Source organism: Sinocyclocheilus rhinocerous, unplaced genomic scaffold (genome assembly GCF_001515625.1).
Source record: "Sinocyclocheilus rhinocerous isolate Xijiao unplaced genomic scaffold, SAMN03320098_v1.1 scaffold1628, whole genome shotgun sequence".
Taxonomy (NCBI): domain Eukaryota; kingdom Metazoa; phylum Chordata; class Actinopteri; order Cypriniformes; family Cyprinidae; genus Sinocyclocheilus; species Sinocyclocheilus rhinocerous.
In genome coordinates, this window is record NW_015660964.1 from 179,527 (window position 1) to 192,068 (window position 12,542).

At 42.3% G+C, this 12,542-nt stretch overlaps 2 protein-coding genes across 5 annotated transcripts in view; one reads left to right on the forward strand and one right to left on the reverse strand.

Moving 5' to 3' along the window:
* The first annotated feature begins 1,427 nt into the window (after window positions 1-1,427).
* On the forward strand, window positions 1,428-6,190 carry LOC107726161 (E3 ubiquitin-protein ligase RING2-A-like). Of its 3 annotated transcripts, none has more exons than XM_016535673.1 (7): window positions 1,428-1,756; window positions 2,171-2,276; window positions 2,771-2,931; window positions 3,027-3,242; window positions 3,381-3,668; window positions 4,616-4,784; window positions 4,861-6,190. In XM_016535673.1, exons 1-7 carry the CDS (start codon window positions 1,749-1,751, stop codon window positions 5,011-5,013), a joined length of 1,101 nt encoding a protein of 366 aa, XP_016391159.1. In that variant the 5' UTR covers window positions 1,428-1,748; the 3' UTR covers window positions 5,014-6,190. The 3 variants fall into 3 exon arrangements, with proteins under 3 accessions (XP_016391159.1, XP_016391160.1, XP_016391161.1); XM_016535674.1 differs by having other exon boundaries at window positions 1,756-1,839; XM_016535675.1 differs by lacking the exon at window positions 1,428-1,756 and adding an exon at window positions 1,868-1,919.
* A 1,875-nt stretch (window positions 6,191-8,065) lies between these two features.
* LOC107726165 (40S ribosomal protein S18-like) overlaps window positions 8,066-12,542 on the reverse strand; it is a 6,917-nt gene continuing 2,440 nt past the window's right edge. The window contains exons 3-7 of one of the 2 annotated variants that reach the window (XM_016535681.1): window positions 11,201-11,287; window positions 10,836-10,937; window positions 9,802-9,893; window positions 9,044-9,087; window positions 8,066-8,127 (exon numbers count right to left, since the gene is read on the reverse strand). In XM_016535681.1, coding sequence (XP_016391167.1) covers window positions 8,096-8,127; window positions 9,044-9,087; window positions 9,802-9,893; window positions 10,836-10,937; window positions 11,201-11,287 — 357 coding nt within the window. In that variant the 3' untranslated portion in view covers window positions 8,066-8,095. Of the gene's footprint in view, window positions 8,128-8,981; window positions 9,088-9,801; window positions 9,894-10,835; window positions 10,938-11,200; window positions 11,288-12,542 lie in introns of those variants that run through there. The other variant, XM_016535680.1, reaches the window with a different exon arrangement.

Below are 12,542 nucleotides of genomic sequence, written 5' to 3' on the forward strand. Positions count from 1 at the left end.
CACACACACACACACACTTCACCTCATGGTACTTTACTCTTGTCTTTGTTACACCCATGGCAAACCTAAAAAAAATATATATATATAAATCATATTTTATGCATACTTATATATTATATTAATATGCAATGTTATTTTATTAATGTTGTTTTCTTGCATAAATAAACTGTTGCTTTTGTTGTGATACATTGTGCACAAAAAATTGGAGGTAAACTGTGTATAACTGCATGTCTTTTTTATGTTACATTTAATTTGTGATCTCAACTTGATTTGTTGGATTGTTTTGTGCAAAATAAATAAATAAAGCAATTTAGCATAGCTAAAGTAAAGTCAGTTATCCTCAGACAGTCCAGCCTCGGGTTTTCTTTATTCTTCAGACATCTCATGTCTGATTATGTCACTGCTCTTCTGAAATGTTTGAACGTAACATTTAAAAAATAAAATGACACAATAATCAGCAGTGTTGTGTAATAGTGTAATGTGTAAAAGTGCTGCTTGAAGCCACTCAGTGAAACCATTCACTCATAGACCGAATCTCTAGAGCAAGTCTGCAAAACTACAAGCACATTACATGCTTTAAACTCAGTTAGCTATTGTAAAACAAACTTGTTGCAAAGCATTTTTAAAAACTGTATTGCGTATGATGAAAACAAAAATGTTATGAGTTGTAGTTTTTAAAAAAATGCTTACACACAGTTTTTGAAACTATAGCTCCATTTCTCGAAACTCTACACACAACCAAAACACACACACAACATGCAAAACGTCACGCACATCTTCCAAAAGCAAACACTTCATTCAAAACTATTTGAACTCTTCTAAAAACGGTATTTTTGCGTAGTAACTAACTATACACGCAAGCATAAAATAATTAGCCACATACACACCAGACTACACACAGATGTGAAGAATGTAAAACACTCGTCTCTCGTGTGTCTCCGGCTTGTTCAGAGTGCAGTGGAGCACAGTATATATGCACAGTATATATGTACAACTGATGAATTTACACAGTTATGCAACTGAACTGACTTGAGCTCTATAATGACACTATTGACTTGTTAGAGCTGCTTTACAACAGAATTTGATTTTGATACTATTGTGAAGCTGCTGTGAAACAATCTAAATAAAGTTGACTTTGCTGACTCGGCTTGTATGCACATTCAGTGTATATATAGATATATGTGTGTGTGTGTGTGTATGTATGTACTGTACTTACACACATACACACTGTGTAAACAGAAATGCAAGCGTGTAAAAGTCATTTCTTTCTCCAAACACTGAGTTTTGATTGCTAAGTGAAGAGATGGTGTGTTTTCACTCATGATCCCTGGCTGAAGGTCATCAGTAAATCAGTGTGGCATGTGAATGCAGTGTTTCCCACATCAAACACAAGAGCTGTTCGTTTTGAATGATGTGTGAAATATAGAGAACTGTTTAGAGTTGAGCAAACTGAGTTTAAAGCACGTTACCGTAATGTGCTTGTAGTTTTGCAGACTTGCTCTAGAGATTCGGTCTATGAGTGAGTGGTTTCACTGAGTGGCTTCAAGCAGCACTTTTACTGTCTGTCTAAGCAATTAAAAAAACAAGCAAACAAAACTGAATAAAGGAACATGTGCGCGCAATTCTGCACTTCGCCGCCAGGGGGCATCGGACAGGAAGTGAGGGGTGACCCCGCAGACACAACATCCGGTATGAGGTTGTTTGGATGTTAGGAGGTTTTGTCGCGAGCTGAAGAAGCGGAGCTGCAGATGACAGTGTGAGTGCAGACAGAGACACCTGAGCTTCCTCTCAGCCGCACTTTCTTCTGATCTTCATCATCAGTGGATGAAACTAACAAAAGTACTGTAGTATTACCATGTTTTTAAGACATGGTACCGTGGTCATGTCGTGGTAGTTTTTGAAGTACCACGGAGCACCATGTAAATACTGTTATAAATATGCAATACTGTAATATTACGCAGACAAAAACATGAATAATATGTATGCAATAATAATAGTTCATTGTTTTATTACACCTTTAAAACCCCCTTTGCTGGAGGGAAGTATTATGTAATAGATGTTGCTTCCTGAACTCAGTCCAGGAACATCTGTGCATGTTTAGTTTCATTTTGTTGATACTTTGGTGAATTTGAATGACTGATGACGTTTGCATGGCTGTGTTCTGCTTTAGTTCTGCTTCGGTTCTCAGTGAAGTCATGATGGCCAATCCAGTGAGTGTGCAAACCCTGAAGAAGACGTGGGAACTGAGTCTGTATGAACTCCACCGAACGCCACAGGTACACACACACTATACGCGCACACACACACACACACACACACACACACTCTCACTCACTCACTCACTCACTCACTCACTCACTCACTCACTCACTCACTCACTCAACAAAAAGTTGTTATCGTGACAGGCCTACACACACACACACACACTCATTTACTCACTCACACACACACACACAAAGTTTAGTATATTTAGCATATGTAACTAATGCGGGCGGCTGGATATCCTCATACTGAGAGGATAGAGACCTGAAAGCTCAACACACTCTACATCACGAGCACACTGATCCTGATAATGTGGGTCACAGCAGAACACAAACACCAGTGAAACTGATCACATTCAACAGTCAACGTGAAATCAGAACAGACTCGTATTAGACATTGTGGAGAAGTGGGTAAAAATCAGCTCCTTCTCTACTGTTTACCTCATTGTATTTTCTGTAAAAGCAGGATATTCAGCGCATAGTTCCTCGCATGTGTGCTGTTGTTTCAGGAGGCGATCATGGACAGCACGGAGATCGCCGTGTCTCCCAGAAGCCTCCACAGCGAGCTGATGTGCCCCATCTGTCTGGACATGCTGAAGAACACCATGACCACCAAAGAGTGTCTGCATCGCTTCTGCTCCGAGTGCATCGTCACCGCGCTTCGATCGGGGTGCCACCACATCTTCAGATCCATTTCTTCCATTAACTTCCTGTTACTCAGAGATCTGTTGCTCAGCACGGCCCTTCTCTTATTTTCTGCTGCAGGAATAAAGAGTGTCCCACCTGCAGGAAGAAGCTGGTGTCCAAGCGCTCTCTGCGCGCCGACCCTAACTTCGACGCGCTGATCTCTAAGATGTACCCGAGCCGTGACGAGTACGAGGCGCACCAGGACAAGGTTCTGGAGCAGCTGAGTCTCCTGCACAACAAAGAGGCTCTGAGCAACAGCATCGAGCAGGGGCTGCGCATGCAGGCCAGACACAGGTCACTTCTAGTATCTTCTGCTTTTTATATATTTTATCATGTCATTGACTCTTAAGATGCACTTATGTGAAGCAAGTGACGAAGCTTGGCCGTGGGCTAAACAGTTCAGTTTCTGAAGTCGTTTTCTGTGTGTTGTAGAGCTCAGCGTGTGCGTAAGCTGCATCCGGAGAGTGAGACCGCTACAGTCAGCGGCGGCGAGGACAACGGTGACGCTCGCTCACACATCTCACATGACTCTGCTCCAGCGAGCTGCGCCGCAGAGGCCGGACCCAGCCGCCGTAACCCAGCGCACCTGTCAGACGACTCTGGACCTGAGGCTTTGGGAGAGAGCCGCACTCCTCCTCGACACGGCCCCGGCTCAGAGATTGAGCTCGTGTTTTGCCCACATCCCCTGCTGGTCGACAACCAACAGTGCAGCCAGACGAGGTACAGCAGGGTCTGATAGAGCTCCTGAAAAGCCCTAATTCAGCCTTCCACATGAGGTCTTCATCAGAGCAGAACGTCTCAAATACAGTCGTGGCATTAAATGTTGCATGCACTGCAAAAACATGAATATTTCCCTCAGTATTTATGCATTCCAGTGCAAACATCCTTAAAACAAGATATGTTTATTGGAGATGCAAAATGAAGTTTCTAAAACTGAACAAAATTAAGTGAGTTTACGCTTAAAGCAAGAACAAATATCTGCCAGCAGGGAATTAAAACTCGTTTTGCCTTTGAATCAAGCTGGTTTTTGGCAGATATTTGTTCTTGTTTTAATCATAAACACTTCGATCAATTTCTTATAAAACAAGACTTCTTATTTGATCTCATTTCGCTTCTCCAGTAAATGTATCTCGATTTAAGAAACGTTAGACATTTTCCACTGGAAAACAAGACCAAATACTGAGGTACAGTGAAGTCCATATTCTGGTGTTTGGGAGCAGAGCTGTTCAAGCCTTGAGCCGTTTAGTTTTTCTTATTTTATTTTTGCTTTTGTAAAATGAATTCTAAAGTACTGACGATCTGTTGGAAGATGTATTTTTAAAACTTTGAAGTGTTGCTAACACAAGACCTTTATGCTTAGAGACCATATAGATGTATTGTTTTCTATTCGATTTATTCCTTAAAGTTGCCTTCATAAACCTGCGTAAGCAGACTGTGACTGAGCGTGATTCTTCAGTGCTGCAGCACGAGTTTAAAGCTTGAAGGCATTACAGGGTAAAGTGTAAGAGCATTGTGTAAGACCACTTTAAGGCCAGGATGAGCTCTTTCTTCCAGAACGTGTCGGTAGATGATTGAACACTGATTAAACATGGTGTGTGTGCGCTCCTAAAGCTTCATGGATGGGAGTGTAATCGGGGTAATGATGTGTAACTCTCTTCTGCTCACAGATACGTCAAAACAACAGCCAGCGCCACGGTGGACCACCTGTCGAAGTACCTGGCTCTGCGCCTGGCTCTGGAGGAGGGTGCGAGCGCGGAGGGAGAGCCGGGAGCCCTGCAGGACATCAGCGAGAAACAGTTCAGCATCTACATCAGCACAGCGGCGGGACAGTTCTCCGTGAGTCACGCTGCTGCTGCTGTCAGACACAGATCTGAGTTTGGCTTGTGCTGTCTTCATCCTCTCTGTCTTTCAGACACTGAACGGCTCTCTGACGCTGGAGCTGGTGAACCAGAAGTTCTGGAAGCTCTGCAAGCCTCTGGAGCTCTTCTACGCTCCGACAGACCAGAACCAGACGCCTGGACTGGGACAGATGGACGGAAGCCAAGGGGAGGCATCGCTAACCTAAAGGACAACGACGGCCTCTTTCTGCAGAAACCCACTGAAGGACTGCAGAGACCAGTGCTGCTCATCCACTTAATCTTATGTACAGTAGCTCCAACAGTAAAGCCGAGCCATTAACTGCGTGTTTGTGGAAAATAAGGGCCTGCTCCTATTCCCACACTGAGAGCACATGTATGTGACGGCAAGAGAGCGCACGAGACGGTCCAGGCTCTGAATACTGCCTCGACACACACACTGCTTCTCTAATACCGATGTCTGAGACCGAGTGCATCCCATCATTCCTCATATTCAGGAGTTTGCGTACCCTGAAATCAACGAGAGGCTTTCCAGTCTAAGTTTAATTAATTAGCGATTATAATTTAGTGCTAAAATGATGACTGTATATTTCGTAAAACAATTGTAACTGCTCTTTATCACTTTTAAATTGTGTTGTCTGTCAGACTGAACAGACATTTCTAAGCTTATTTTAAAGTGTAAAGTGTTGAAAATCTCAGTGTGTTAATAAAGCTGTCGTAAATGTGTCCCGTCAGGTCACAGATGTTCTCCACACCTTCATGTAAATAGACAAGTAGTGCGTATGGACTGCACCTGTGGGGTTTGGGACAGGCCCTAAATTCAGCATGTCCTCTGCAGCGTTGTGTGCTGGTGAAATACCATGTGTTTAAAGATTCAAGAGAAGAGGAGTAAAGAAAACTCCCTTTGGCCAGAGTCTGTAGATCTATGGATTCTTAGTAGCAGCCATGCTTTCGTGTCCTTTTCTGTTCTTGTTCATTTATAATTTCATTCATTCAATGATTTAAATGCTTGTTTTCACCATCACTTCTTCACTTTTCTCCTGCCTCTTGGGTTGATAGAAGACGAGTTTCGGATATCAGACCACGCAGGATGGATGGATCTGATTTAATATGGTCTCAGTTTTAAATGAAAGTGACTGCAATAATATGATTACAATAATCATGAGACTAATTGGTTATTTTAATCTATTAACAACCCTAATATTAAGGTTATAACATACCCCAGACTCTGGTCAGAAATGACAGATACAGAGCAACCGACACCTTCATGATGGGTTTTTCCTCTTTTTAAAAAGGTGGCCACATTCGTGAATCTGAATTGAATGGAAGCTTGTTTCAACCACAAAATAAAAACAAAAAGGGAATTGCAACTTTCCCCCCCCCCTCACAATTATGAGAATAAAAGTCCCAATTACAATCACAATTAAGTTATTTTGTTTCGGCAACAAAAAACAAATGTAAGAAAGGTCAGGATTTTGAGATTAAAAAGTCACAAGCAAGGTGGAAACAAGCTTTCACAGAATTGAAATCAGAGGAACAGAAATGATCAGCATTCAAGGGAAAAACTGGATGTAGTGGTTAAAATGGTTATTTCATTACTTTCCTAATTAGTTTTTGTACATATTCACCCATGCCTTGAAAAACTGCCTTACTGCATCTTTTCATTAATAAAGATGGGACACATTTATACTGGACTATGAGACTGTTGAACTGGACGAATCTGGAGTCTGGAAGATGAGGCTTATGACTGATGATGCCCTTAAAGGGATAGTTCACCCAAAAATGTGAATTGTGTCATTAATTACTCACCCTCATGTCGTTCCAAACCCGTAAGACCTCCGTTCATCTTCAGAACACAAATTAAGATATTTCTGATGATTTCAGAGAGCTCTCTGACCGTCTCATAGACATTAATGTAATTACCACGATCAAGGAGATCTGTAAAATAATCCATGGGACATCAGGGGTTCAACCGTAATATTACGAAGCTACGAGAATACTTTTTCATTAATAAAGATGGGACACATTTATACTGGACTATGAGACTGTTGAACTGGACAAATCTGGAGTCTGGAAGATGAGGCTTATGACTGATGATGCCCTTAAAGGGATAGTTCACCCAAAAATGTGAATTGTGTCATTAATTACTCACCCTCATGTCGTTCCAAACCCGTAAGACCTCCGTTCATCAATCACAATTAAGTTATTTTGTTTCGGCAACAAAAAACAAATGTAAGAAAGGTCAGGATTTTGAGATTAAAAAGTCACAAGCAAGGTGGAAACAAGCTTTCACAGAATTGAAATCAGAGGAACAGAAATGATCAGCATTCAAGGGAAAAACTGGATGTAGTGGTTAAAATGGTTATTTCATTACTTTCCTAATTAGTTTTTGTACATATTCACCCATGCCTTGAAAAACTGCCTTACTGCATCTTTTCATTAATAAAGATGGGACACATTTATACTGGACTATGAGACTGTTGAACTGGACGAATCTGGAGTCTGGAAGATGAGGCTTATGACTGATGATGCCCTTAAAGGGATAGTTCACCCAAAAATGTGAATTGTGTCATTAATTACTCACCCTCATGTCGTTCCAAACCCGTAAGACCTCCGTTCATCTTCAGAACACAAATTAAGATATTTCTGATGATTTCAGAGAGCTCTCTGACCGTCTCATAGACATTAATGTAATTACCACGATCAAGGAGATCTGTAAAATAATCCATGGGACATCAGGGGTTCAACCGTAATATTACGAAGCTACGAGAATACTTTCGCAGCTGACACAGAATAGCATACGCTGTTTGCGTTCAGTGGATATTCTCCAAAATGGCACCAGGGTGACGCGGAGGAGACGAATTGTTAAAGTCGTTATTTTTGTTTTCTTTGCGTACAAAAATTATTCACGTAGCTTCGTAATATTACGGTTGAACCCCTGACATCCCATGGATTATTTTACAGATCTCCTTGATCGTGGTAATTACATTGCTGTCTATCGGAGGGTCAGAGAGCTCTCAGAATTAATCAAAAATATCTTAATTTGTGTTCTGAAGATGAACGGAGGTCTTACGTAATGAGTAATTAATTACAGAATTTACATTTTTGGGTGAACTATCCCTTTAAGTGCCTTCTCAGTGTCTTATAAAAGGACCAGTATCAAATCATCAGAGGTAGCTCATTATCTTAACGCAGAACTGATAGATAACAGCTATAGTGATAAGCTGAGAGGATCAGTGAAGACAGAGAGCATGACACAGATTGGTTAAACAGTTGTCTTTTATTGAAGGTTTACTTCTTCTTGGACACTCCCACAGTTCGGCCTTGAAAAACTGCCTTACTGCATCTTTTTTCATTAATAAAGATGGGACACATTTATACTGGACTATGAGACTGTTGAACTGGACAAATCTGGAGTCTGGAAGATGAGGCTTATGACTGATGATGCCCTTAAAGGGATAGTTCACCCAAAAATGTGAATTGTGTCATTAATTACTCACCCTCATGTCGTTCCAAACCCGTAAGACCTCCGTTCATCTTCAGAACACAAATTAAGATATTTCTGATGATTTCAGAGAGCTCTCTGACCGTCTCATAGACATTAATGTAATTACCACGATCAAGGAGATCTGTAAAATAATCCATGGGACATCAGGGGTTCAACCGTAATATTACGAAGCTACGAGAATACTTTCGCAGCTGACACAGAATAGCATACGCTGTTTGCGTTCAGTGGATATTCTCCAAAATGGCACCAGGGTGACGCGGAGGAGACGAATTGTTAAAGTCGTTATTTTTGTTTTCTTTGCGTACAAAAATTATTCACGTAGCTTCGTAATATTACGGTTGAACCCCTGACATCCCATGGATTATTTTACAGATCTCCTTGATCGTGGTAATTACATTGCTGTCTATCGGAGGGTCAGAGAGCTCTCAGAATTAATCAAAAATATCTTAATTTGTGTTCTGAAGATGAACGGAGGTCTTACGTAATGAGTAATTAATGACAGAATTTAAATTTTTGGGTGAACTATCCCTTTAAGTGCCTTCTCAGTGTCTTATAAAAGGACCAGTATCAAATCATCAGAGGTAGCTCATTATCTTAACGCAGAACTGATAGATAACAGCTATAGTGATAAGCTGAGAGGATCAGTGAAGACAGAGAGCATGACACAGATTGGTTAAACAGTTGTCTTTTATTGAAGGTTTACTTCTTCTTGGACACTCCCACAGTTCGGCCGCGGCGACCGGTGGTCTTGGTGTGCTGACCGCGCACACGCAGTCTAGAGGAGAAGACAGAGTAAACCATCCATCACTGAACACATCTCCCTGTCATGAGCAACATCTCACTCTCGAGTCGGCTGTGGGACTAGATGCTGTCAGAAATCACATAACATTCATTGCTGAACTTTATACCGTCAGCTACTGGAAATTAATTACTGGTTGATATGTCCCGATCTCAAAGTTTACACAGCAGTGAGATCAGTTCATGGACCAAAAACCTATGGTTATCGCTGTGTCAATCACTGTTATCCCGAGAGTGAATACAGTATAAATATGTGCATGTCGTTCCTGAAACTTTGCAGTGTGTATGCGTCCAAAAAACTAAAAGTTTCATGCAAATTCTGAATGGATTATAGCATAGAAAGCACGCTCCCTTTATCATCACTAAAAGCATCTGTAAGTTCTGTGATAATCAACGAAGCTCTCTAAACTGCACAATGGATCTCGTTTACATCGCATCTGTACTTTGTTAGTTATGACTGCTCTTAATAAAAACTCCGGCTCTTTCAGCAGTGAGTGAATTCTGACCAACTAAAACGCCTCTGACTGGCCACTGCGCAACAGATCTGTCTGTGATTGGCTACATCGCTCAACGCTGCAGAAACAACGTTGCAAATAGTAACGTTTAACTAAGTGCTGCATTTAAGCAGGAAGTCCCCGTGTCTCCGAGCACTCTCTTTAAGACCCTAGACTCGTGCGCTGCAGAAACTCACCCCCAGAAGTGACGCAGGCCGCGGTGAGCTCGGATCTTCTTCAGACGCTCCAGATCTTCTCTCAGTTTGTTGTCCAGACCGTTAGCGAGGACCTGCAGAAAACCACATCCACACTCAGTTACTGAAACAACACCTCCTCCACGGCTCGTGCCGAAGACGAGCACACTGCACTTGAAGACCAGAGTTTCAGGTGAGTTAAGGAAACGTTTGCGTTTGTGACGCCATTATTAACCTGCGCTGCAGGATCCAGTGAGAACCCGAAAGCCTCAGTGATTTAAACCAGTTTAACGCCTGATGAAACGGCACCAGCATTTCATATGGACCTGCTTCAGTACCACTAACAGTAATCATGGTATTTTGGACAGAAATGTGGTAAATTTGTACTACACATCACTGTATTATTACAGTCCCATATATTGTGCAAATGTCTTACAAGAGTAAAGAACTACAGTAAATAACTGTTATAAATGCCACAGCTTCATAACTATACTAAATGTTTCGGACAGCGTTTTTCATTAAGAGCACAGTTTAACAGTTTTCTTCTTACCATGGTAGTGAGGAGACAGTCATGGGTTTCACCTGTGGTTACCATGATATACAACATATCTAATACTACAGAGGATCTGCAGACGTCAGGGCCACCGCTCTCATGTTAGTGTGGAGCCCTGCGTTCAGATCTAAGATGGGCTCCACTTCTTAAACATTAGATAAAACAGGCAGGTCAAATCAGCTCATCACGACCAGATTCAGAAGATTTTTTTTAAAGCAGTTCAGATATTACACAGCCTACTTAACCTCACACAGCAGTTACAGAACAAAAATAATCTGAGTGGTGCTTCTTATTCGCCTCACCTCACACTTACACACAATCAGGGCCCAGTAACACTAACCCACTAACAGGGCCTCTTCAACACGGTTTGTTCAGACAAGCCCAGAAGCCCAAGACCGACCGACAGATTTTGCAGTCGACCCTTTATCACGACAAAAAAAATCATACTAAAACAATGAAGGTTAAAGCAGCACTCTGAGCGTACCTGACTGTATTTCCCGTCTTTAATGTCCTTCTGTCTGTTCAGGAACCAGTCAGGGATTTTGTACTGGCGAGGATTCTGCATAATAGTCACCACCCTCTCCACCTGTCAATCAATCAATCAGCGTTACTGTAAACGCCTGTACGGAGTCACACACAATCACACCTCATTTTCATTTGAGACTTCAAAATAACTGATATGGTCTTGTTTGTGGTCAATTGTAGCAAATTTCACAATGTTCTCCTCCTTATTTTATCATGATTCTTCAGTGTCTGTAAAGCAGAGCACCAGTTCTGTGACTGATATTCAAACCAAAGTGAACGCTTTGGTGTTTTATGACGGTTTTCTCTGCTGAAAATGAAGCGCACCTCATCCTCAGTGAGTTCTCCAGCCCGCTTGCTCAGGTCAATGTCTGCTTTCCTCAGCACCACATGAGCATAGCGCCTCCCCACCCCCTGCAGAGCAGAACAGAGAGGTCAGAGATCAACACACACTCTTACTAAACACACACACACGCTCACACACAACACTCACTCTCACTAAACATACACACACTCTCTCTAAACATACACACACTCTCTCACTCACACACACACACTCACCCTCTCTCACACACTCACTCTCTCTCTCACACACTCACTCTCTCACACACTCACTCACTCACACACACTCACTCTCACACTCACTCTCTCTCTCACACACTCACTCTCTCTCACACACTCACTCTCTCTCTCACACACTCACTCTCTCTCTCACACACTCACTCTCTCTCTCACACACTCACTCTCTCTCTCACACACTCACTCTCTCTCTCACACACTCACTCTCTCTCTCACACACTCACTCTCTCTCTCACACACTCACTCTCTCTCTCACACACTCACTCTCTCTCTCACACACTCACTCTCTCTCTCACACACTCACTCTCTCTCTCACACACTCACTCTCTCTCTCACACACACTCTCTCTCACACACACACACTCAACACACACACTCACTCTCTCACCAAACACACTCACCTCAACACTCTCACTCACAACACTCACTCACACTCAAACTCTCACCAAACACACTCACTCAACACACTCACTCAACACACTCACTCAACACTCTCACTCACAACACTCACTCAACACAACACTCACTCAACACAACACTCACTCAACACAACACTCACTCAACACAACACTCACTCAACACAACACTCACTCAACACAACACTCACTCAACACAACACTCACTCAACACAACACTCACTCAACACAACACTCACTCAACACAACACTCACTCAACACAACACTCACTCAACACAACACTCACTCAACACAACACTCACTCAACACAACACTCACTCAACACAACACTCACTCAACACAACACTCACTCAACACAACACTCACTCAACACAACACTCACTCAACACAACACTCACTCAACACAACACTCACTCAACACAACACTCACTCAACACAACACTCACTCAACACAACACTCACTCAACACAAACACTCACACACTCTCTCACTCAACACTCACTCTCTCACACACATACACTCACACACTCTCACTCAACACACATACACTCACTCTCTCACACATACTCTCTCTCACACATACACTCTCTCTCACTCTCTCTCACACACACACTCTCTCTCACACTCACTCTCTCACACACACTCACTCTCTCCCACACTCACTCTCACACACA

Coding starts and splice junctions, on each gene's coding strand:
- LOC107726161 (XM_016535673.1), top strand. Junction 2,277..2,770: donor AACTCCACCGAACGCCACAG/GTACACACACAC, acceptor CTGTTGTTTCAG/GAGGCGATCATGGACAGCAC. Junction 2,932..3,026: donor GTCACCGCGCTTCGATCGGG/GTGCCACCACAT, acceptor TTTCTGCTGCAG/GAATAAAGAGTGTCCCACCT.